The following is a 24,578-nucleotide window of genomic DNA, read 5'->3' on the forward strand; positions in this document are numbered from 1 at the left end:
TGTTTGGCAGCATGGTGGGAAAACAATTTGGATGGTCTTTGCTCCCAGTAGACCTAAAAATAAGTCTTCAGGAGTAAAATGATGCACCAGGACGCTGGGATATGCTGCACAGATCTGCATTGTCATGCAATAGAAGAAACCACTGGTGGGGTCAAGCAAGGCTTAGACGTAGCTACCATGAGGAAACCCATCAGGACATCATTAAACAGCAGCAAGTATAAAATCAGAATGTTGCCTTAGTCTTCACCACAGCTACAGAAAATCTAAAGTCTTTGAGGCTCTATGTGCTATCACAGCAGAAGAAGTGCTTTCTTCTGTCAGAGGCCACAAAGGTCAATTCAGTTCTGTTTCTGCTGGTGTCCAAGTCAATGGTATTTTGGAGATCAAGATACAAGCAAGCCTCTCCGTAACGAGAGGGAAGGCAACTGGTTTGCCTCCTTGTCATCTTCACTGTGGTGAATTAGCTCCAAGCCCTGAAATGTATCAAAATGAGCAAAACAGGCCCTCTATCCTAATGAAGTACTGCTACAGAAGCAGGGAACAAGATGAGTGCATCCTCAGTCCAGACACGCTCTTTCTGAAGCTGTTTCCAAATCCACAATATTAGGCATGCAAAATCAGTTACTAGCATGTCTGGAGCTGGGTAGACACCAATACATGAGACCATTGGAATCTGCAGCAAGGCACTTCAAGTACAGTCCACCCTAGATTGGGATGACTTGGTGGTGGAGAGGTTGGGCGCATGGGGGAGGGAGAGGGGCATTGTAGGTGTAATGGGCAGCTGTCATCGGGGTGTGGAGGACAAGCCCAATAGATTGCTAGATCTCAAAGGTGCACCAGGTGGGTCTAAAACCATCATAAAAATTGCACTACAGACTCATAGATGGCTTTAATGGGCAGGGTAGACAAAGCCCCTGGAAACACTGAGTGCATCAGTGCAAAAAACTAACCTGAGCGGACTGAACTGTCCAAGCCAGAGTGGCATCCTATGCGAGGCAAAAAGTGCTGCTTGGACTTCTTATGTTTTCTTTTAGACTGCGCTTTTGACTTTGTCTTGGATTTACCAGAGGAGTGGGAAGGGGAAGGCCTCACAACTTGAGCGATTTAAAGTTAGGCTTCCTGCTCCCTGAGGTCCTTCGGATGCCAGATGCATCAGAGAGCTTTTGTCACAACTAGGAATTGTCTTTGGTACAGAGGTACCAAAGACAGATTTTTTTGGGTGGGAGAGGGGGGTGGGGGGGGGGGGGGGGGGGGTCCATGACCCATATCTGTTTGGGGCATATACTGCATACTTTAAAGCCGGTGGCGTCAGGGGTGCGGAGTGAGAGGTGCCGGAGGAGGAATACCTGCACACAAACACACTAAGTAAAGAAACAGCAGAAGCAGACCTTCAGGTCTGGAAATAACATTGAAAAGGAGGAACCAACATCAGCATGCACAGGTGGCACATATTTGTGGCTCTGTGCTCAGAGACCAGATAACTGCAACAGTGGTTGACGACGACAACAACTTCTGGCATGCTATTACAAACTGTTTTGGTGTCCGATCTGATGCCTGGGAAGATTCAATAAGTAAGGGATCTTTGATTTAAAGTACCCATCGGAACAGGTGTGCTTCCATTTTATTCATTATGTTAACATTATTTTGTAGTGCCTTGGCCACTTTGTACTTGTAGGAAGCATATTGAGAACGAGCACTTTCAGACATCTATCTTCTCTTTGATGTCAAGAAAGTGCTCAGTATCATCTTTGCCAGCAAAGCATAGCAGGTTGTCAGCATACTTTTTCTCCTGCACCCCATTACAACTGGTAGGATCTACCTCTAAGCAAGTCCTTGAACGATGGTGGGATTGATTAGAGTAGAAATATTTTTTTTCCTACTTCCCTCTCATTCTCAACATGTTACTACACTGACCAATACCAGCCCGACCTACTGCACTCACCAGTGCACAATCATAAATTTAAGTTTCACATGCATCGTAATGTTGCCCAAATCCCAACTATGCTGCCACTTTTATTAATAAGATTGTAAGCTTTTTTGCATAGTTTATTTAATCTGTTATTCTTAATCTAGCATTTTGGTAGATTTTATTCTTTCGAGATTCATTTAATCCAACCATAGCCTATAAATTTAGTTTTCAAGTACTTTTAATAACCTACAGATCACATACCACATGCAAATTCTTCTCACGTTACCTGCTCTCACAAGAGGTTAAGCTTCATAAAAGTGAATGCATTCAGGCTGGAAAAAATGAGCGAAAAGGAGTTTGTCAGTTACAAACATTCCAGACCCCTGAATTGAGTTCTAGTGTTTAGAAGCTGAGAGTTCCAAATGCTAGCTGCAGCACAGTATGTATACTTGCGTCTGAGTTAATGAGGTTTTGATCCTTCATACTTCTTGCTGCAAGGGAATGTAATCTTTAATTTTTTTTTTTGACGCCAAGAATCGTAGGTAACTTGACTAAATTACGACGTGCCTTAAGAAGAATGGCTTTGTACACAAATCAGCATACTTTAGATTTAATAGTGGACATTAATGGTGGCCAAAGGATGCTTTACTGAACCCTTTTAGAAGGGGAAAACTAATGTTACAAAATCAATAGTGTGTGGGTTATTAGTGCAAATTGTGTGCTAAATTGTTGATTTTAAAATGAAACTACCACATCCACAAAACTAGCCTTGACACTTCGAAAGGTCATTAAATGAGGGGGAAGTACCCCGTCGCCAATGAAAGTCAAAACTTCCAATTTCCTCAAGCACCAATTATAAAGAACACCCAAAATTAAAAGAACCTCAAAATCATTGAGGAATGTGTGACCAAAGTGTTTAGAAAACACGTACTCTACATAGGTGTCTAATGTTCACAGATAATGTTTGGTTCTGCCTGCTGCAGTTTCTCCACGGTACCTAAAGAGTGGTTTCACCCAGTTAGTGACAAGATTACAAGGAAAAGCAGCTGACGATTTATGAGTCCAGACATTTCTTGGTATATAATACCGTACCAGACTTACTTATGTGACAACGATAACTGCTTTGCTATTTGTCCTGCATCAAATTTTGGACAAAAACTTTTTAAATAAAAAAATATCAAGGAGAAAAAACCTACTTTGATTGAGTCTGCTTTGTGATATTTCGGATAGTAGCGCCTTCTTTTCCAATAATGGCTCCAACAAACTGGGTGGGAACCAACATTCGAAGCGGAACATCAGACTGTTGCTTTGTCCTCACTGTTGATCCTGGTGATCCTTGTCTAGGTGGCCCTCTGGGTCCAAATCCACGCCTGCCCTGCGTAGGTTGCTGCGGTGTTGGAGGGGTTACACTTTCATCTGGGATGTAGGTGACCTTTAAAGAGTAATTTTCAAGCTGATATCCATTCAATTTTTCAATGCCCCTATTTGTTTTAAAAGAAAAGAATGATTAACCAAAATTGGTCGGTCTCTTCTCAAAATATCGTTAAGTGATACACATTATTCTCAAAGCTACAGATCAGGATATTCCTCCAACAATGCCACTCTACATGGAGGAGCTTTGGCGGACAGTCATTCACAGAAGTGAAAATCAATAGCAGCACTGGCCTGACCCATAAGCCCATGCTTTGCTGGGTAAGCGCAAAACGTACATAATACTACAACATACAAGAGAGTAGCCTAACCCCAACCCTCCCCTCCTCCTCCCCCCCAAAACAAAATGTCTTGGCTAACATCTTACCTATAAGGTGAATGCCAGCTAGAAAAAAAGTCTTAGGAATTCCTTTACTTGCTACATTTTTAAAGACCTCACTAAACTGTAAAATTCAGAATGTTTAACCCTTCATATCTCTTTTAATTCTATTTTTGTTCACTGTTTTCACAACACTTCACGTGATTCTCAGAAACGAAAGTGCTCCTGTACAACCATCTATTGTCATGCAGATTTAAAATACATTTCAAAAGTAAGAACCCATTTAATCATAGTGCAATACAAATTAACTTTAATTACTTATTTGTAACTTAGCAGGCAATTCAAGAGTTGGTAAATGAAAACAATTCGGCTACTAATTCCCATTGAAGTTCCTCTTACTCCCAAAACAAATATTTTGCAGAACAAAGGATCCTACATTGAAGAGAATTAAAGGATATACTGGAGCAATTAATGTGAATCAACTACTTTAAAAAGTCAGAGGTTTGGCCTCTACAATGCAGGGTTAAATAACTCAAGCTTGAATATCGTGCTAATCTTATGTGTGGGGATGGTTAATAATGACAAAACAGAAGAGACACTAGTCTTATCAGAACATGCGGACCTGAAACCATAAGAAAAGTACAACTTCTGCACTTGACTTTGAGTAGTAATTTGGTTGAGCACACAAAGACACCATTAGTTTTTTTTGTTTTTTTTTGTTTGGGGGAGGGGGAACACAGGGGGTGAACACAGGCTCACAGTTCAAAATGTACACAGCAGTAAATCACTGTTGAGCCAAATATTCTTATGAAAAAATAGAAGTATTTTATTTCTCCTGCTACCTACCCACACAAAAAAAACCACAACATTTCTAAACTACACAGTACCCATGGGGTTACTATTTAGTTAGGCTGGTCCGCCAGTCCCACACTCTTCTCACTTCTAGTGGAAGCAGTTATTCCCATTCACTATAAGCAACATCCAGGGTAAGCCCCACTAGTAGTCCGAGTCTCCGGGGCCCACTAGGACTATTTTTAAAGTCAAGTCTTCAATTTCCCCTGGGGCCGACTGACCTGAAATCAGTCTTACTCTCACTTCGCAGGATTGGAGTGACCAGAATGCCCGAGCATGTCCCTTCCACAGGCACTGGAGCGACAAGAACTCCTGAGCACGTTCCTTCCATGCTGGAGCAGCAGCCAATTGAGAAGAGTTTGCAGCATGCTGCTCAAGAGGGTTGTACTTAGCGGTTCGAGAGTTCTCACACACTTGCACTTCCGCAGTGACCGGAGGTTCTCAGCAGCTCCTCTTTGTAGAGTGTTTGGTTCCTTCTGGTTCGTCCCGGGAGGTGCACATGGTCCCATAGCAGCTTCACTGCTCTTAAATAGGATTCCAACCAAGTCACAAGACACATAGGGGTCGCCAAGCCCCACAAGCCCTGGTCTTGGAAAGCAGATCAGCGCTCTTACTCCAGGGCAAGTAGTCTTGGTTTACCCAGACGATTCAGTTCACTCAGGAAGGAGACTAGCAGGCTTTGGTCTTCAATTTTGGAAACAGGCATCAGGCTTGCAGAGCCTAACCTCACACAGCCTGTCTGGCTGCTTGGCAGATGAGTTTTCAGGGTCTCAAGCTCCACTTCCTATAGTCCACTTCCAGACATCATATGTGATTTAGATCCAAGACTCTAAAGTTTGTTAGGGGTCTGCTTCTTTTGAAGCGCCCACTTCTTTGCCCATCTCATCCCCTGGAAAGAAGTCTGCCACAGCAGGAGACATTCCAAAGCAGATAGCACCATAACCCAGGCATGGGAGTGACTAGAGGTCACACCTGGATGTCCGCCACGGTGATGTGTATCAAAATGTTAAACCAGGGTCCCAAGCCCTACTCTTTATGATTCTTATATCACCTCCATGAGATGTGCACAGGCCTCTTCCTTTTTTTTATCCTCTCACTGAACCAAAGAGTGTCCTTTGAAATTTACAGGGGGCTCTTGGCTTTCCCCTCTCTGGTGTGACTTGCACCCAGCTTACAGGAATGTAGCACTACACAAATCTGTCTGGAGTGAATTCCCTCCCCCTCTCCATGATTTACGCAGTCCCAGGACTCCCAAAATGAAACCCAGGTCCCTCCAAGCTTTGTACATTTAAAAGGCACACATATACCCAGTACATGTAAGCAAACTACTCACACTGCACCTAACTATACTTTATGCACTCTTCTGGTCATAGGCACGCACACATCCATCACATATATATCCACACAATACTTTGTGAATGTGTGTCAAGTAAAAAAAAAAATGACAGCTTTACAAATATCTGCTATGTGTATATTCTCTAAAAAGATCATAGTAGAACTCAGTTTGCGGGTGGAGTGTGGCTTACGTGAGGAAAGTAGGGTTCTTAGAGCTTTTGAGTTCACAGGTATGGATGCATTTGATAATCCACCTAGCAACCCCTGCCTCAGAAATGCCATGGCCTTTATGAGGCTCATATAAGTTCACAAACAGTTGTGTTTTGCAAAAGGATTCAATTCCAACAATGTAGAACATAAGAGCGAATCCTGAGATCAAATGCAGTGCCCTTTTCAGCTACATAGTGGAAAAAAGACTGGGAGGTCGATGTTCTGGGTTGAAGTAGAATGAGGAGACTATCCTGGAGTAAGAACTTTGGATTGGTACTAAGAATAAAGGTTCCTGTAATGTGCAGTCCTGAAGTTCACTTATACGTCAGAGGTTATAGTAAACAGGAAGGCAACCATCCGAGAGAGGAACTGTAAAGGGCATGAATGCAGTGGCTCAACTGGGGGGTGTGGTTTCGGATTCTGCTGATGACAACATTAAGATTTCAGACTGGGGCTGGAGGCACCCTCGGTGGAATAACATGGTTAAGCCCCTTCCATAAAAGCTTTAATTACAATTATAAATCAGAGGAAGAGGAGTAAAAGCATACGGAAAGATTCCCCAACCAATTCAGCCATGGACCATAGCCCATGACTCAGCATGTGAAAACCTGGTGGCGAAGTTTGGGCATTTTGTGCATTAATGTGTGGCAAAAAGCTCTGTTTGGGGTTCCCCATTTCTGGAAGTAAGGGCTTAGGACTTGAGGGTAGAGTTCTTAATTGTGGACTTGTTTCTATGTGTTGCTGAGCAGGTTTGCAAAGTTTAGGTCCACTCCCGAAAGATTCTCTTTTGGGAAATTGCTTTGGTGATGATGGATGGCCCAGCACCAGATTCGCTGGGCTACAGCCAATAGTTAAGGGAAATTAGTGTTTCCTTGGTTTTTTTTCTTAGGTAAAACATGTTGGTTATATTGTCTATGTGGACCAGAACTACCTTGCTTTAAATTTGTTGAAGGCTCTGAGAGCTAGATGAGTGGCTAACAGTTCCAAGAAATGTGGAGACCCCTTTGATGAGGTGGCCACAGACCCTTGACTCATGTTGAGGAGGTGTGCTCCACAGCAAAAAAAAAAAAGAGGTGTGTCCGTGGTGATGATCACTCGCAGAAATGGGTCTGCAAAGAACCTGCCCTGCAACAGATTACTGGTGTTCCACCATGGCAGAGAACAATGGGTGCTGGCTCTTACAAGCACTAGATCTTACAACTGACCCTCCAATTTTGAACACTGGCTTGAGGGGCATGCCTGAAGTGGGTGCATATGAAGTCTGGCATTTGCATAATGACAATGCATAAAGCCATCGTTCCCAGAAGGCACAGTACTAAGAACTAGACGGAGTGGAGTACTGACCTAAGAAAGGTTGAATTTGAACTGGTTCCAAGTGTGACATGGTGCTGTTCACTATGTATCATAGGCTGTGCAAAAGGTAGATTGTGGCTCGGGTGTGGGTTAGTTATTCCTGTGTGCTTGAATTCATCAGCCAATCGTTGAGGTAGGGGAAGACATTAGTTCCTCCACTACCACACCTAAACACTTGTTAAAGAGTCTTGGGGCCATGGAGATGCCAAAGGGTAGGACCTTGAACTGGTAGTACTGATCACTTACCATAAAGCAGAGGTGGCGCTGATGAGCTGGATGGACTGGGATGTGGAAGCAAACATCCTTCAGGTCTAGAGAGGGCGTGAAGTTGCCTTTCTGCAGTAGGGGGAAATAACATCCTGCCGGGTGGCCATGGGGAGTTATCTGTTGAGGACAGAATTCAAGGACTGGTATGAGGGATTCATCCTTCTTGGGAATGAGGACACCTTTGCCTTGATGTTGATATGGTACTGACTCTATATAACTTTGGATTAAGAGTGCATGAGCCTCTTTTAACATGAGATGTTCTGGGCTGAAGGTGTAGGGTAGACTGTTTGGTGGGGTTGAGATCAGTTCTAGGTATTAGCCATGCTCAGTTATGGATAAGAGACACCAGTCTGTGGTGATCCATTCCTAGTGAGGCAGGGATCCTTGAAGTCGCTCCCAGACACGTGTTTTGTTATCAGTGGGGTGACACAGGGCAAGCAAGTTTGAAGCAAAGGCTTCCTTACTAAGGGTGCCTTTGCTATGGCACTTGGAATGGTCTCCTCTAAAGGAGCCTTCTGTGAAACCCCTCCCACCCTGTGCAGAATGACCCTTTTGCTGCTGCTGTTAGGACTGTGTTTGGTCTGGGCAAGTGGACTTGGAGCCACCTCTTGATGGCTGCCTCCTAAAGGATCCCCTACCCAAAGGAAACTGAAGGGCACCGATCATCTTGACAGGTACAGTGTTCTGTCTTGAGCATGAAGTCAACCTGAGGTCTTAACAGGTGTTCCCCATTGAATGGCAGTTTCATGAAGTGCTGTTCCACCTTCAGCATGAAGACAAACAGAGCCATGAGTGACGCTGAAGGATGACTGAGGTCTTGAGATCCCCCACCCACAGTTTTATCTGCTACATTCAGTCCACATCTGATGGTTCCATCAGAAATAGCCTTGCCTTCGTCTACTAGCTTATCTCCTTGCTTGTGATACTGATCAGGGAGATGCTGAAGGAGCCCCTGCATCTCCTCCCAAAAGGGCTCTATCATAGAAAGAAAGGAGGCCTACAGAATTGGTAAAGCACCAGTGTGATCCGCTTAATCGCCTTTGCAGGAGGTGGAGCAGTCTCAGTGGCCTGGGGTGCTGCCCTCTTCCTAGTAGCAGTAACCCCTGAGGAGATCAGTAGGACACTGACCCGGATGTAGAGGGCCCCAACTTACATTTCTTTTTGATGAGTGGGGTCACCAGCTGAGCTTCCAACAGTCCTTGATGATCTTAGAAGCAGAGTTAATCTACCCCTTGAGCTTTGAGAATGTACTTGACAGTGTGATCATTCTTTAGAGGATTTATACTAAGAAGTCATCCCCCTTAGCGGTGGCATGTCTCTTGTCCTTATGACAGGCAGCCATGCATTCAATGACTGTGGGACCCTGTAGGGTCAGGTGGCCCAGGGGTCCTTCCTGGGCAGATTCTAAATCGGGTCTGTCTGAAGGTGGATGTCATAATCCTCTAAACAATGCCCTGAGGTATCAAGAGTAGAATGGGGCAAAGTCTTCAGCTGGTGAATAAGGGCTAGGACTACTAGTATAAGGGTATGACTCCAGGGACCCCTTTGGTGAGGCAGGTGGAGGTGGTTTAAGAGGAGGGGCTGCGTTTTTTGCCTTTGGGCCTCAGCAGGCTAGCGGGGCACATGACAGACCAATGGTAGGACTTTTTCCAAAGGCAAGCCTGTGTTTCTATGGCAGAGACCGATCTTGCCTGTGCAAGGATGAATGATCCGCAGCATAAGCACCATCAGCACCAATGGCCCTTTTGAGTTTCTACGATTAAGCTGGCATCACAGGTTACACACCAACAGGTATTCTCGGACTCAAGGGCAGCAAAGACCCCTGGAAGGGTCTTCTGCATGCCTCAGAGGCCTTGCTTCAGATTGTGGCAGATTGACACCCAAGCTCCTGAGGGGCACAGCTCTGCTCAGATGTGTGGCCCTTTTAGAGTTTTAGCATCAACATTACTCATGCGAGGCGTGGTATTTAAGCGTAGACAAGAGCCGGTCGATGAATGGTCCTGTGGAAGCTGCTTCTTCCTCCATTAGTTCCTTCTCACCTGACTCAGATGTCGGAGTCAATGAATTGAGGACTGGGAAACCAGGGGAATTCGGTGACGTACACACTGCTTCCTCGGCACTGAGGGGATCGGACTCCATATTCAGCATCTCTCATGAGGATCTGGCCATCCTGCTGTGGGCCCACCATCTGTCTCAGTGCCGGCACAGAGCCTGTTTGTTGTGAAATGTTGAGCAGCAATCACAGCCGCTCTCCTCGTTCTCTGGCAAACGGCAAAGATCTCAGACGGAGTGGAGATCAGACCAGGGGTATTTACAGTGGCCCTGCAGTCATTCCAGAAGGGCATTCCTTCCATTTCCTGAGGTGCTCATTCTCCAAAGGGTAGTCCGGAGCATGCAGTGGCCCAAAGGGCCCAGAAAGGCCCAGTCGCACCACAACAATGGACAATGGACAGTACAGTTTGAATAAATAGTCTTCACATAAGATGGAAGGTATCTGACTTCAAAGCTGCAACAGAAACTGACAATCTTGTCAAGGACAGGACACACCCAAGCCAGATGGCAGAGAGAAAAAAATCTAAAAATGAATTTGGGGGCCACGCGCATCCATGACTAGAGAAGTCACTGAGATCTCAGGAGTCAAAGGATTTCTTCGAAGGAAATAAAGTTGTAATTGTCCAAGCCCAACACTAGATGTCGAAGTTCTGCAGCATATGTGTACCTGCAGCCTCACATGCTGCAAACGTTAATGTTACCGTACAACAAAGTGATTTGACTTTTCTGTACACTAGCTAGAGCTATATTACTGGCAAACATAAGCAGAGCAAGATTGGAGAGAAAAAACCTGTCTTAATGGATTGCCCAGATGTGGTTTAGTTTTGGAGCGTGTAATGCTGGTGGTAGAAAAGGATCAAGGTTAAAATTAAAAACAGGTCATATCTATATTGTATAGTTTGTTAATGCAGCGTGCCGAATAACAATTGGAGAAATAAATGTGATGGATCTAATACATCAATCTTAGGCAGACAAAAATTTCTCTGGACCTCATTCTAGTCCAGCATTTTTAGCTCAATATTCCAAGACTGGACCCAGCAATAAGAATCAAGCGTTTTTCATGCTCAAGAAAAACAGTCGGTCAGTAACCACCAAACCACGTCCCCATAAATTAAGGCCATCAAGCATTGTAGTTAATAGGATTTTTTTATTTATTTTGTTTTAAAAAAAAAGACAAACATGGCACCCTGAATCGTTGCCAGTGGCTTGGATTAATTCAATCGTGCTATCCATCAACGTGTTTTCTATGCAAAACACATGCAACAATATTGATAATTAAGACATAGGTCACAGGCAAACAAATTGCACCAAGACAGGAAAGTGACAAAAAGTAAACTGTAGTGAATGTGAACATTAGTATGCTGAAGGGGAAGCTGGCTATAAAGCAAACAAGAAACAACCGATGTACATAGGGTTTGACAATTTCTGTAACATTTGGAGCAAATGCTTGGCAACAGGGAATGAATTAAAATAATTAGTTCATTATACTTTGTATATATATGCAATGCACAAGACTAGATCCCAAGAATTTTCTCAACAATGTTCGTGCACACCAAGAGATGTTACTATGCAGCTCTGCAGTGTCGTTTCCACCCCAGAAGTGATCAAGCACAGCAGCTTTTAAGATCATTCCTAGCATGCCCACAAGACTTTCTTAATCTTTCTCCTTTCGCATCCCCAGACAAGAAGCACAGCAAAAACAAATTACTATGTGCCAAAACCAAACTTGGAACCTTATTATAGTGTCCTTACAGTGACTAGCACTCAAAAGCTATTTTTCACTGTGGCAGGCGTAACTGTCCTATTTGGAAATTAAGAGTACAGATTAAAATCCTAATAGGGTATCTCAGAAATGGCAGTAGCTAGCAAAGTTAAACTATCTTTAATAGTTATTTTTTAAAATCCAATGATTAAGGCAGATATTTTTTCTATACTAGGAGAAGTAACTTTTATAAAATTACTTTTTCCCTGCCTGAAGATCCTAGCAGCAAAGTTGCATTTAGTTTTTGACAGTTTGGAAAAAGTGTGAAATGCTTTCTAGGACCAAACAATAGGCTGACCTGAGTAGGCAGAGATGACTCCTCTGTAACTCACAGAATACGCCAGGTGGCGGCTATGAGCATCGTTTTTTTATTTCAATTCGTGCTTGACAGGTTTGCTGGGTTACATATAACTCTTTAGTAAGCACCTGAAAGGCAAACAGTATGGTAAGAATACCTGTGTGTGCACTTCAGGTTTCTGGTAAACCCTACTGTGTCCTATCAGACTTTGGTCTCTAGGGTTTGTGGTGGTACAGTGGTTGCTTCAAAGTGGGTTTTTTGGTGTTATATTTGAGAGGACACTGATATTACCATAGTACATTCCCCAAACACACGCCCTACCCTCAAAGCGGAGGTTTAGTGTGGCTGGAAACTTCAGCCATGTTGGAAATGCCCAAAGTCGGTAGGATTGGCCCACACACTTAACCCCATTGATTAGGGGGTGCCCAGGACTACTTTTTACCCACTATCTCATGTGAGGCAACTCCAGGCACTTACTACAGAACACTGTTGGACCCGAGGAAGAACTTCACGCAGCTGCCTTTCCCCATGTTCTACAAATCAGGAACTAGTGGCACCAGAACTTCTGGGTATGTACATCTTTCCTCCAATCCGTCACAGCAACAGGCTAGGGTCCTGCACAATCTATACTTCCATGTGTGCAGATTGAGTTGGGGGGGGGGGGGGGGGCAGCTGACTGTATGTGACTGCAAAACTCCTAAAGTAGAGGATGTCACCCTGTCACCTTGGCAGCCAAACTTCCTTCTACAAAGTCTATTTACACCAGACGATGGGGCACGTTTGTGTGTTGGAGTGGCATTCATTACACAGACCCGCTGCAGGTCAAGATGTTGGATGTGTTACTGTTTGGCTGATCTTTGGCCCATCAAGGTCTTGCAATGGGCACGGTTATTTGTTAACAGTCCGCCTTTGTGGCCCTTCTGATTTGCAGACACAGCTGTTCCTGTTGAAACCACCTGTTGAAATTAGTTTTCTGAAAGGTTTTCTCAAAGATTTGGTCTATAGGTTTCCTCTGAAACCTTTCATGTCGCTGCAGTGGTACCTTGTTTTGGTCCCTATTTTCCCTGAGAACAACGGGTTTGTGCCACCAAGCTTTGTCAGTACAGCCGCAGTACACCACATTCTTTAAGGTGATATTGGTGCTTAGGACTAGAAGTACCTTTCTACTGAAAGTTGTGACTTCCATTCACACTGGACAGTCAATCACTTCTGACATTTTGTCCACCGCATGCCGCGAAAAATAAGTGAAGATGCCAGTGCGTGGGCCCCCCAAAACAGCTCCGCTTTTAAATCAATCACACCAAAGACAATCAATTTGACAATCGTCAATTTGTCAGTTTCACTGGGACAAAGGCAAGGTGGTGTAGAAGGGGACCTTATCCATCTGTATAGTCCCAAGACCTGCTACACGGTGGCCAAGAAGCAGCCTCCTGATGGAGGCCTCACTCTACCAGAGCAAAGGGTTCTTCCAGTGTAATGGCATGCAGGGGTGCCTTTCCTGGATATCTGTCAGGGTGCTATCTGGGCATTAGTGCAGACATTCACATATAAAGCACTATTGTCTTGACAGCCAGGTCTGATGGGAAGGGCACTGTGCTCCGGGGAATGTGAGCAAAAAAGTATTTCAAGACTGATATGCCAAACACCAGGGGATGTACTGCTCTGCTATCTACTCTAAAGAGGAGAAACCTGCATTAAGAAATATCCAACAGAATAACAAGCTGCTTATGTTTTGTAACACTCTTTCTAGTGGATACTTTGTCCAAGAGGAGATTCCTCACTACCCTCCTGCCTCAGTCTGTGCAGAGGACTTTTTTCTCCACACAAAAAAGTCTCAATTTAGAGATCTGCACACTGGTATGAACAATTGTTTTTGTGCTCTGCATCAGAGGGCATGGATGGTGTTCAGAAAGAAAATGTCAGTGCACTTAGATGGTGCCTATATGGGCCTAAAGTAGTCAATCTGGGAAAGGGAAGCTGTCACGGAGCCACAAATGCCACCTACTTGTGAACAGGGGCTATTAAAAAAAAAATCTTCCAAATCCAGTGCGGCACCAGGAAATATTCTAAAGCTGAGGTATCTGTGATTGGAAGTATCCATCAGAACATATGTATCCGCAACCTAAGAAGAGAGAGTGACCACTCATTTTCATAAACACTGAGGGGCCAAGGTGAGGCAGAAGGTGGCACAGCAAACCAAAGTTATCAGGCCCCCACCAATGAACTGCAGATAAGGCCTTTGGGACTGCAGGAGGAGTATATGAAAATGTGCACCCTGCAATTTATCCAGAGACACCATCCAGTCTCCTGGGTAGAGCAGAAATATTCAAACAAGGTGAGCATCCGGATCCCCCCCAAAACACAAAAAAGCATTCAGCAGATGGAGGACGAGCATAGGCCTGAGGCCTCCACCATCCTTCCATATGAGGAAGTAACAAATAGCACCCTTCTCTGAAACTGGCACCCCGCTCTATAGCAACCTTGTCTAGCAGGTCAGTTTCTTGCAATGACTGCGAAATGGTCTGCTGACCGTCTGTGATGGGGATGCAGGAAGGGGAAAATGAAAGGCAGGGCATATCCCTCCTTAAAAAACTTTTTAAGGCCCCCATCTGTCTGATAACTCTCGAGCCAGGGAGCAACTGTTTTATCCTGCTTTCTACCAGATGTGGAGTCCTGCAAATGCAAATTATAACCGCTTGCCACCTGCTGCAGCAAGGAAGCAAGAGTTAAGATGACAGCTGTGTGTATAGTCACTGCCACAGCCATTACCTCTCCACCGAAATGACTGCCCCTTTCTGCACAGGTTAGGATGGCTGCCAATGTCCATAGGCTAGTCTACTGGAATAATCTCTAAACTTCCTATACTTATGATAGACCTGTTTGGTGGGAGACAAGAGTCCCAAAGACCATGCCATGGCAGGTCTTCTTTAAATCACTGTGGCACCGAATCAGCCTGCTCATCCAAGCAATCTAGAGCCATCATAGGACAGGTACATAAGGGATTTCAGGACATACCCTGAAAATACATGTATGCCTTCTAAGCATTACAGCAGTGCCAACAGCTTTGCCCATAAAGTCCAAGGTGTTCAGAGCAGCAGGCAAGACATACATACATCATGAATCATTTTATGCTGCAGGTCCCTGATATTATCTGGAACAGCAGGTAACATTTCTCTGGTGTATCCCATACAGCAGGGCTGTAACTGTTCATAAGGCACACCAACAAAGTTTCTTAATCCAAACTGCAGAAGAGAACAATCTCTTCTGAAGGCATTCATATGTTTCAGACCCCCATCCGGAAGAATGATTGCAAAGACATTAGGAGTTACTTTACTCATTGAAGCCTTTACAACCATGCTTTCATCGTCAGAAAATGGGATCACTGAGAGCCAGCATGCATTGCCTGGCAACACATCGAATAATGGAGGGCCTGAACTCTGCTTTGACCAGGTGGCCATAAAGATGCCTTTGAGAGCCTCGCTGAACAGAAATAGTGGCTCAGAAGAAACTTGATCTGGCTAAAGGATTTCAGTTATCAAGCTTGATTTCCAGTTACCCACTGTTCTAGTAAAACAAGCACTTCTGCTTCCCTCAGCACAACTACTACTTAAGAGGAATTCTTCAATTAGCCTCCCAGGAGGAGAGTCTAGCTCATTCTCAGAGGCTGAATTTAGCTCACTGGCATTTTTGTAAATCAGGGTATACTCCCATTCATCATTGTCCTAAGGAACTTTTTTCATACCATTAACACAGTTACAGTCTGAATCAAATAAGACCTACAGCCTCCGATAGTACTGGTGCTGAGGTAGAGGACAAAGATTAGAGCTTGGTTGCACTACTGTAATCTCAGAGAAACATGGGCCTGGAGCGAGTAGGCGGCAGCTCGAGGTCAGATACTGGTGTCGGGATCAGGTCCTGGGTCAGAACAATGCTCATCAACGCTGGCTCTGAAGAGACTGTTGTGGACCCTCGGGCTAAAGTGGAAGTATGAATAAGCGCCAAACGATTCCTGGGCTAGCTCAATTTCCCACAAGGCCAGTTGATGACAAAGGAGGGCCTGTAGGCAGAAGTTCAAATGAAGCCCCCCCCCCTATTCTGCTCTGGCTCTGTGTGGCATGAAGACATGCAAGAGGTAGCTGGAAATGTCTTAAAGCTGCAGCATGGGCCTCCTTGATAGCTCCAGCTCACCGCAAGGTCAGTAAATGCCCATGAAATTCAGGCTGCACTGTAACAACTGCAGGTCTGGATCAGATTCTGAAGACATGTGGGTAAGTCCCTTAGCTTGATGTCCTTTTGTCTCTTGACCAGATTTCAAATGGCAGTGAAAAGTCATGATTGGCCTTCTTGACTGGGATGTATATTGATAGCATAACCTCTTTATATTCAGCAAGCCAGAGTTCCACCTCATACTCCTAGACTGCCTTCAGGTGCAGGAGTGTCCATGTTATCGCAGAATTTCAAGTTGCGATTGTAGCCCAAGCACTTAAGGCAAAGCCTGTGGGATCCGAGACCAACATATGCTTCCTGCAGTCATGGAATGGTTTCAATCTTTTTTTTACTTCTCTCGGGGGGGGCTGATATTGTTTCTGGCACACTGTAAAGTTTTAAAGCAGTTGGAAAACTAAAAAAAGAAAATGTTAGGAGCAGCGGTCTATATCCATGTCGATGACCACAGGAAAAAAGGAACTGATGTAAGCACACAGGGGAAGTGCTTAAATGCAGCTCTGCTCAGTCACCTTTTGACTAGAATGGATCTATAGCAGCCACATGGCGTCAGCTATCAGTACATGGGAGTATTTAGAAAACTTTCCGGATCCAGTCTGGCTCCTACGGATATTAAAGTGAGGGATCTGAGGTTAGAACTATCCATCAGAAAAGCAACAATACCTGTATTTTAGTTCAATACATACCTGATGCTACAATATTTATCTATTCCAGTGTTTGTCGGTTAACCATTAGGGCTAGAGAATAAATTCCCAGAGACTTTAGAAAAATCACTTATTCCTTCAGCCTTGGTTTGATAGTAAACACTGTGGACAAATGTAAGCCCCTCACTTCATAGGGTAACGCTATCTAGTTGAGCCAGGATCCTGGTCTAAATGATTGAAATAGCTTCTGCTACTGGAGCACTAAAAGCAAAGCAATTAGGGTCATTGAAAGCAATGGCAAAGTCATTACTTCCCATGAACGTGTGTATGTCACCCCTGTGACAGGCATACCGAGCCCTAAAGGCAGAGTATAACATATGATAAGCAGGACATGTACCTTGCATGTCCTGACAGCAAAAACCTGCAAAATTACAGTTTTTAGTGTTGAAAAACTTGGTTGGCCCATTGAAGAGGGCTGGGTTACACATGCTGACCCCTGAGCTGTGCTAACTCCTAAACTGTGCAACCAAAGTAGGAACTCCAGGGTATCAAATAACTTGTTACATTAAGCCTGACTTGTACCTGAAGTCGAAATTAATGTAACTTGTTGCAGTGTGCAGCTTTAGCTAATCTGCCACTTTGCTGTCCTGGCACACATGAAGGCTGCTCCAAGGGACAGCTTCTTGCTTTCCTGAAGAAACGTGCCAACAATCTCAGGAAGGAGAACAATGAGGGTTGCAAGTCAGGTAGGAGTCACCTCCTTCCTGCAGGATGCCACTCCTGTGTCAGCCCCAAAAGACAGGCTTCAAAATGTGATGCTGCCTTTGAAGGGCAGGTGTGTAACCATGGGGGAGGGGACTGCCCTATTGTTGCGGTAGACAGGCTGGCACAGGAAACCTAAGGGAAACCAGTTGTCAGCCCGGTTCCCCAGGGGCATATACCTATGAGATAGGTAAACCCAAAGTGTGGGCTCGGGAGGTCTGTACACCAAGAGAGGTGTTTCCCCAACTTGGGAGAGAGCAGAATGGTGCATTCTCCAATAGCCAGATGCCACACTCCACATGAAGCGGTCACCAGGTGGGAGGAAACCTGGTAGCCTTTTGGCTACCAAATGTATCCTGCCCTGAGGGCATTTTCAGCGCATAAGAGGAGCACCCCTTGCAATCAGATCTTCGATCTCGACAGACTGGGAAGAAGGACTTCCCTGCAGCGCTGAACGACCAGCAAAGAGGTTGCACTGACAGACTGTACTTGCTGCAACTGGTGCTAGCAAAGAGATGACATGCGCTTGCCATGTCCTGCTCAAGGAGAAGCTGTCCCCAGAGCCCAGTCGAGTCAAGAGAACCCTAAGTTGACTGGCCTCCTGTATGTAGCACATTGGCACAACAGCTAGAGAATCCTGCTTGGGCAAGATGGTAGACCAAAGTTTTCAAACAACTTCCACTGCCACCATACAGCACCAAGGACCAAAACCCAACATACAGAGTTGCACTCAAATTCAATGAGCCCAGAAGTGCTGTACAAGAGTTTCCAGAACCCTAAGAAGGGAAGTTATTGTCCCAGAAAGGATTGGCCTGTGACCACAACAAAAGCCAATAATCCAGATCGTGGAAGACAGTGAGAAGTCAACCCTGCAACAAGGAAACCCTCACCATTTTTATGGACCGAGGAATCCCTGCAGGAGGACACCCATCAACAGTGTCTCAACCAGAGCATCCTTGGAGCATCTTTAGCATCCTTCAACCCTTGCATCAGGACCACTTCCTAGGAGTCCATTGGAATGTAGATAAAGTGCTTGGAACTTCTTCTGTGCAAGTAACTGTTCTTGAGAAACTTACTGGTCCCCTTGATGGGCTCTCTACTGGAGTTGGTCCTTCCAAGTACTCTTACCCAACTGCACTGACACCTAGGTTTTCCTCAAAGTTTGAGAAGCCAATTCGGTGACTTTGCCAAGGCTTGTTCACTGTCGAGTGCAACTACTTTAATTTATTATTGCTTGTAAAATATAAGTCTCCGGAACCCTCTGGGGGATCTTTTTAATTTTAGTATCTAAATACTTACAAAAACAGACTATTTCTATAAATAGGCGAGAGATTTCATGAGTATTGTGGCAAGTTCTTCAATCTTTTAGGTGGTGTTCAAATGGTTACCACACATTCCTCTGTGTAAGCCCTGCTTTTCAGTGCCACAGTTATCCAGGGGCACGCTGAGGGTTTTACAGATGAAACGTATTGGTGCTAAAGGGGTCAGTAAGTGTATTACATGGTGAGGTTGCACAATCACACCATATAATACACCCCATTTCCCCACTCACACTGCTTGGCTGTGAGTAACAAAGTGCCTCAGCTCATCCCTTATTAGCATGATTTAATATCTAGTTGTCTGTGGGATCAAACTAGACATATCTTCTTATCCCCTCTGGAAATCCCCATGGTTTGGGCATCGGGCAATATAAATCCCCGACTCATGTGTGTAGATCCCCAATTATAATACAACAGTATTGTTCAAGCTGAATAAGCAAGGAGGGACCCTCAAATGTTTGGCAGCTTTTAACAGAGGTTTGCACAATAATATTTTGCCAGTTCTGTCTAATTTTTAGTGAAACAAGTAGATACTAGATCATTCATAACGTTTTCCAAATCTGGATATTTGCTCACATAAGCAATTTTGCCACAGAAGACAACACTCTGTTACAAATTTGCCCTTGTGTGGTAGCATGATAAATTATCTACACAATACGATCCTAATGGACTAATCAGTTAAGTTGTTTGCCCCCAAATGGCCAGGTAATCCAGCTTGGAAACTAATTCTGAAAACAGTGTTTTGGTTTCCAGACATCAACTTTCTGATAAAGGATTGCAGGTCTCCTAGTGTAGTAAGAGGTAACGGATTCTTCACCCATGAGAGAGCCTGGCTCATTGGAACATTATCTTGCTGTCTCTGAAGACCACATTGCTGTCATATTTTCTGTCAGAATAACAATGCTAGGTAACAAGCGACTAGACGTGTACTGTTAGTTGTTATAAGTAAACGTGTTCTTACGCTTACTCGTTGTGGCTCCAGGACACATTTGATAGCCTAGTACCACTAAAAACAACAAAGGAATATAAGCATCTTGGATGATTGAAGAACTAAAAAAAAAAAAAAAAAAAAGATAAAACAACAATTTGCAAAGCTGCAATGCACCTGGCTCAAATTAGGACAAACTACACCTACACAAACTTAACAGAGCATACAAGTTATCAAAAAACCTAAAAAGAGGAACTATTCAAACAGAAATAAAGAATTTTATAAAATTCTGACTTCATTTCAAAAAGCTAAATGCATAAAAGTAAATAATCGCATTTCTCATGCATTTACTTACAAACTGGCAAATAACTATACAATGAAAGTGGACATGTGGGACTCCTATTTAAAACAAAGGAAAACCAGGAGCACCAATCCATTTCCAACACACCCATATAGGAGTAGGCTAACCCAGCCTCTACATTCCGTCAAACAATACCAGAAAATGAATTTATGTATCTCGTCAAAGCAAGCATGCCCACCGGCCGCCCTTCTGACTCTTGTTCTTGAAGGATTGAGGTGGACATACTTTGATTACCCCTGCTGCCACAACAGTCAGAACAATCATCAATAACTTACTCCAGGAGTCTTTCCAAAAGACAGAAAAATGCAAACATATACCCATTATTAAAGAAAAGAAAACTTTTGACCCATCTGACCCACAAACTACACACCAATTACAAATTGACTTTTCCTGCACTGATAGAAAGAACACCATTCACCCAGATATCGCAATTCAATCAAGATAACTCCAAAATGTCAGACTTCCAAACAAGATTCCTTCCAGGAAGTGGCACAGAACATGCCCTCATCGCCACCTGGGATGACCTTAATAGTAGACCAGAATTGGGTTGCTGCACTACTTTTCTTAGACCTTTTAGCTTCCTTTAACAAAGCTGATCATGGCACTCTAATCCAAAGACTCTACCAAGCCAGCATACAGGTGAACACTCTCAACTGGATCCAATCCTACTTTCAAAACAGAATAAATGTCATCCATACACCCATTTTCTGATCCAAACCATACTTCACAAAAGCAGGGGTTCCTCAGCGTTCCATCATCTCACCCATGCTTCTTAACATCTACGTGAAGTCATTACCAGCAGTGATCAAGGAAATTCAACTCACATGCTTCAACTACACAGATGACACGGATACTTCTTAAACTGGCAAGCCCCAAACACAATGGTAACTCAAATATCTTCAGTGGCCTCAGCGCTGTTGATCAGTGCATGGCATGGAACCATCTGAAATTGAATGCACCAAAGACTGAAATAGTCACATGTAGCAACTGGAAACATTATGACCTACTCTGTGCTTGGCCTGGCGATTTGGGACCACCTCCTAAAGTAGGCAAAGAAGTATGAAATCTTGAATTTATCATGGAAAGAGGTCAATGAAGGCTTGAGTGGATTAAGTTAGCAAGTTCAAGCCTCAATGCTATGAAAACTCTGCAATGAATCAGCCACCACCTAGGATTTCCACACAAGGCTTAAGCTACTATCTCTCTTGTACTGTTTAAACTTGATTACACCAATGGCTTTTATTTCTGATCATCTTTATCAACTATGAAAATACTACAACAAATTCAGAACTCTGCTGTCAAACTACTCGCACATTAAAGCCACAAGCCCGCATCTCTTGCTTTGAGGGCACTACATCGGCTATCAGAAGATCAATCTTTAAGGTGCTTTGTATCACCCACAAAACAATATATGGAAAAGGACCACATTACATCAGGAATAAAGTCACCAAATGCATACAACAAATTAACCTCCACTCTATACTGGCACCTCATCTCAAAACCTCTGCATACTAGAAAAAAAAGAAAACGTGTGGTAACCCTTCTCTGTTCAAGCAGCTAAACTATGGAATTAACTACCCCTGAACATAAGATCCAATGATATCTATCTAATATTCAGAAGACTACTCAAGAGTTGGCTCTTTCCTACGTACTCAAAACACAAGTGAACAACATAGTCCGTGTACGTAAAAATGTATCATTTGAATTTGATTATATGTACGCATTTATATATGTGTATTTCTATGTAAAAATAGATATACTAACGTTTTAAAAATGTAGATAATCGTATAACAAATGTATATTTCTTAAATATATATATTGTATGCTTAACATGTATAGCGGTTTATACAAAAGTTATTTGATTATTTGCTTAGTGACTGCTATTTTTCTGACTGTGTAAATATGATTTCAATAGAACTACAAGTGCTTCACTATTGAAATATTGGAAAAAACAAAAAGGTTTAAGAAAACAATACAAATACGTAAATAAAATGTGCCCCCTCCTGGTATTAAACTTATTTCCCAATACCTATTGTTGGAAATTGCCCTATTTGCAGGGTTATCCCCAAACGTTATACTTCTGACCTGTTTTTGATCATGTGCTGAATTTAATTTTTACTTGCTTTAGGACTCTGCACTTAAACACTGCTGACTAGTGCTAAAGTGCAAGGATTCTCTGTCTAACTGGGATTGGTGATTAGTTAATTCATGATTGGTACATTTGATTTACCAGTAAGTGCAGAGTATAGTGCACCAGGTGTGTCCAGGGCCTGCAAATCGAATGCTACAATTGGGCCTGCAACACTGATTATGCCACCAACATGGGTAGCCCTGTAAACATGTCTCAGGCCTGCCATTGCAGTGCCTGTGGGTGCAGTTGGAAACTGCCATTTCAACCTCCAAGTACACCCACTTGCCAGGCCCAAACCTTCCATTTTTACTACATGCATGTCACCCCAAAGTAGGCCCAAGGCAGCGCCATGGGCGGGGTGCACTGTATGTAAAAGGTAGGACATGTACTGGTGTGCTTTAGATGTCCTGATCATGAAATACTCTTAAAGTCTGTTTTCACCATTGCAAGACCTATCTGTCCCATGGGGTAACCTGGGGATTGTCTTGAAATATCTTTCAAGTTCAATTTCCCATTGGGAGAAGAAAGATATGGAAGCTTGGGGTTCTGAACTCACAATTAAAAAAATACATCTTTTGGTGAAATTGTTTTTTGAATTGTAAGTTTGAAAATGCCACTATTAGAAAGTGGACTTTTTCTTGCTTAACCATGCTGTGCCTCTCCCTGGCTGTAGAATACAAATCTGGGTCAGGATGACAAGTGGGCTGTTTGCGAATTCACACTAGACAGTCGCACAAAAGGAGCTGAGGTGTGCCCTGCATATCTTGGTGGGTCTTCCTAAGCTAGAGTGGTGGGAGGGGCAGACACTTAACCCTGAGTAGGTCTGTGCCTGTCCTCACATATAGCAGTTTCCAGCTTCTGGAGCGTATCTGCGGTCAGGGTAGGGAAAGGAAGGGTCTTGTGCACTACAAAGACTTTTCTTTGACGTTTGCCTACTTCAAAGGCAGAAATGGGTATAAGTACCAGACATCTGACCCCACTAAGTTAGAACACTTCTGGACTGAGGACATTCTGCCAGGAAGAGCTGGATGCTTTAGAATGGACTGCAACTCTGCCCGTTGCTATGCTGAGCTGACCTGCAGCTTGCTGCTTCAGTCCAGGTTGTGAAAGGACTGGACTTTGCTTTCTACATCCTGCTTTCTAAGGTTCTCCAAGGGCTTGAACTGAGCTTGGCTTCTGTTAATAAGTCTCATGGACATCAAAGACTTCATCTGCCAGTGCCTGGGCTCTACGCTGAGAGTCCTGACTTGCCAAGTGGTGCAAACTCCAGTCCCTGGGCCATTGGAAGTGTAAGCTGGTGACCTGAAGGAGAACCTCCATGCACCAACACATTGCAGCAGAAAAATCTAGGCAGCGCCTGTACTGCAGCTGAAGAATCAATAAGCCTGTCTTGCGGCTGCAGAATCGACATCGCCCGTTCCACACGGCTCCATCAACACAGCGTGTCTGCATTTTGCATGCATCGCCCCAGAGCCTCTCATCGAACCCATAACACAGTAAGGAACGGAGGTTGCATAGCCAGAAATGAATGCATTGCCTTTACTGCAAGGAAAGGAACAGATACATTGCTTTGCTCTTCAGCACCTCACCTCCCCAGCGGCCCCCATCATCTGTTTTTGACAGATTCTACCACTTTATGCTAAAAAAGATACAATAGCTGATTTGTATGGATTAAGACTCATTGAAACCTTTAAAAAGTTATATCTTTACTTGTGAATATTGGATTTTTGTTTTGGTCTTGTATTATTCTCATTATTGGGTGTGTGTGTGTGTGTGCGAATACTTAACACCTTGCCTCTTGTATTATTCTCGTGTGTGTGTGTGTGTGTGTGTGTGTGTGTGTGTGTGTGTGTGTGTGTGTGTGTGTGTGTGTGTGTGTGTGTGTGTGTGTGTGTGTGTGTGTGTGTGTGTGTGTGTGTGTGTGTGTGCGCGCGAATACTTAACACCTTGCCTCTGAGAAGTCGGACTGCTTGAGCCAATCTACCAAGAGGTGACAGCAAAGTTTCTTACCTTGATGAGAGTGAGGGTCCCTACAGGGACAGGGTACAAACCACTGCCAACTAAGGACCCCATTTCTAACACCAATCAATCACTAATCCATTTTGGGTTCCAGAGTAGCGTGCTACTCACCGAAAAGTGCTCACCTCTTCAGGGGTAGTATGAGCTAAATAAATTTAATTACAGAAACTTGGCTAAACAAGACTGTGGACCCAATACTACACAGACAAGCATATCTTTAACATCCTGCATTAAGAAGAGGGGGGGGAGACTTCCAATTTTAAAGTTCCATACCACTTGTTAAAACCCCGTCCAAGTTCTTCAGAAGCACTGGTGGCTAAATGGAATCTCTTATCCATCAACGCCTTCATGCTGATCATGTTTTAACACATCCCAGCATATTTTACGGACCGTTTAATGGAC

General features: G+C 43.9%; 1 protein-coding gene across 1 annotated transcript in view; it reads right to left on the reverse strand.

The window, feature by feature from the left end:
- Nucleotides 1-24,578, reverse strand: part of IGF2BP3 (insulin like growth factor 2 mRNA binding protein 3) — a 515,178-nt gene that overhangs the window by 244,150 nt on the left and 246,450 nt on the right. The window contains exon 6 of the mRNA XM_069211519.1: nt 3,106-3,390. Coding sequence (XP_069067620.1) covers nt 3,106-3,390 — 285 coding nt within the window. The remainder of the gene's footprint in view (nt 1-3,105; nt 3,391-24,578) is intronic.

The sequence above is a fragment of the Pleurodeles waltl genome, chromosome 10 (genome assembly GCF_031143425.1).
Source record: "Pleurodeles waltl isolate 20211129_DDA chromosome 10, aPleWal1.hap1.20221129, whole genome shotgun sequence".
Lineage (NCBI taxonomy): Eukaryota > Metazoa > Chordata > Amphibia > Caudata > Salamandridae > Pleurodeles > Pleurodeles waltl.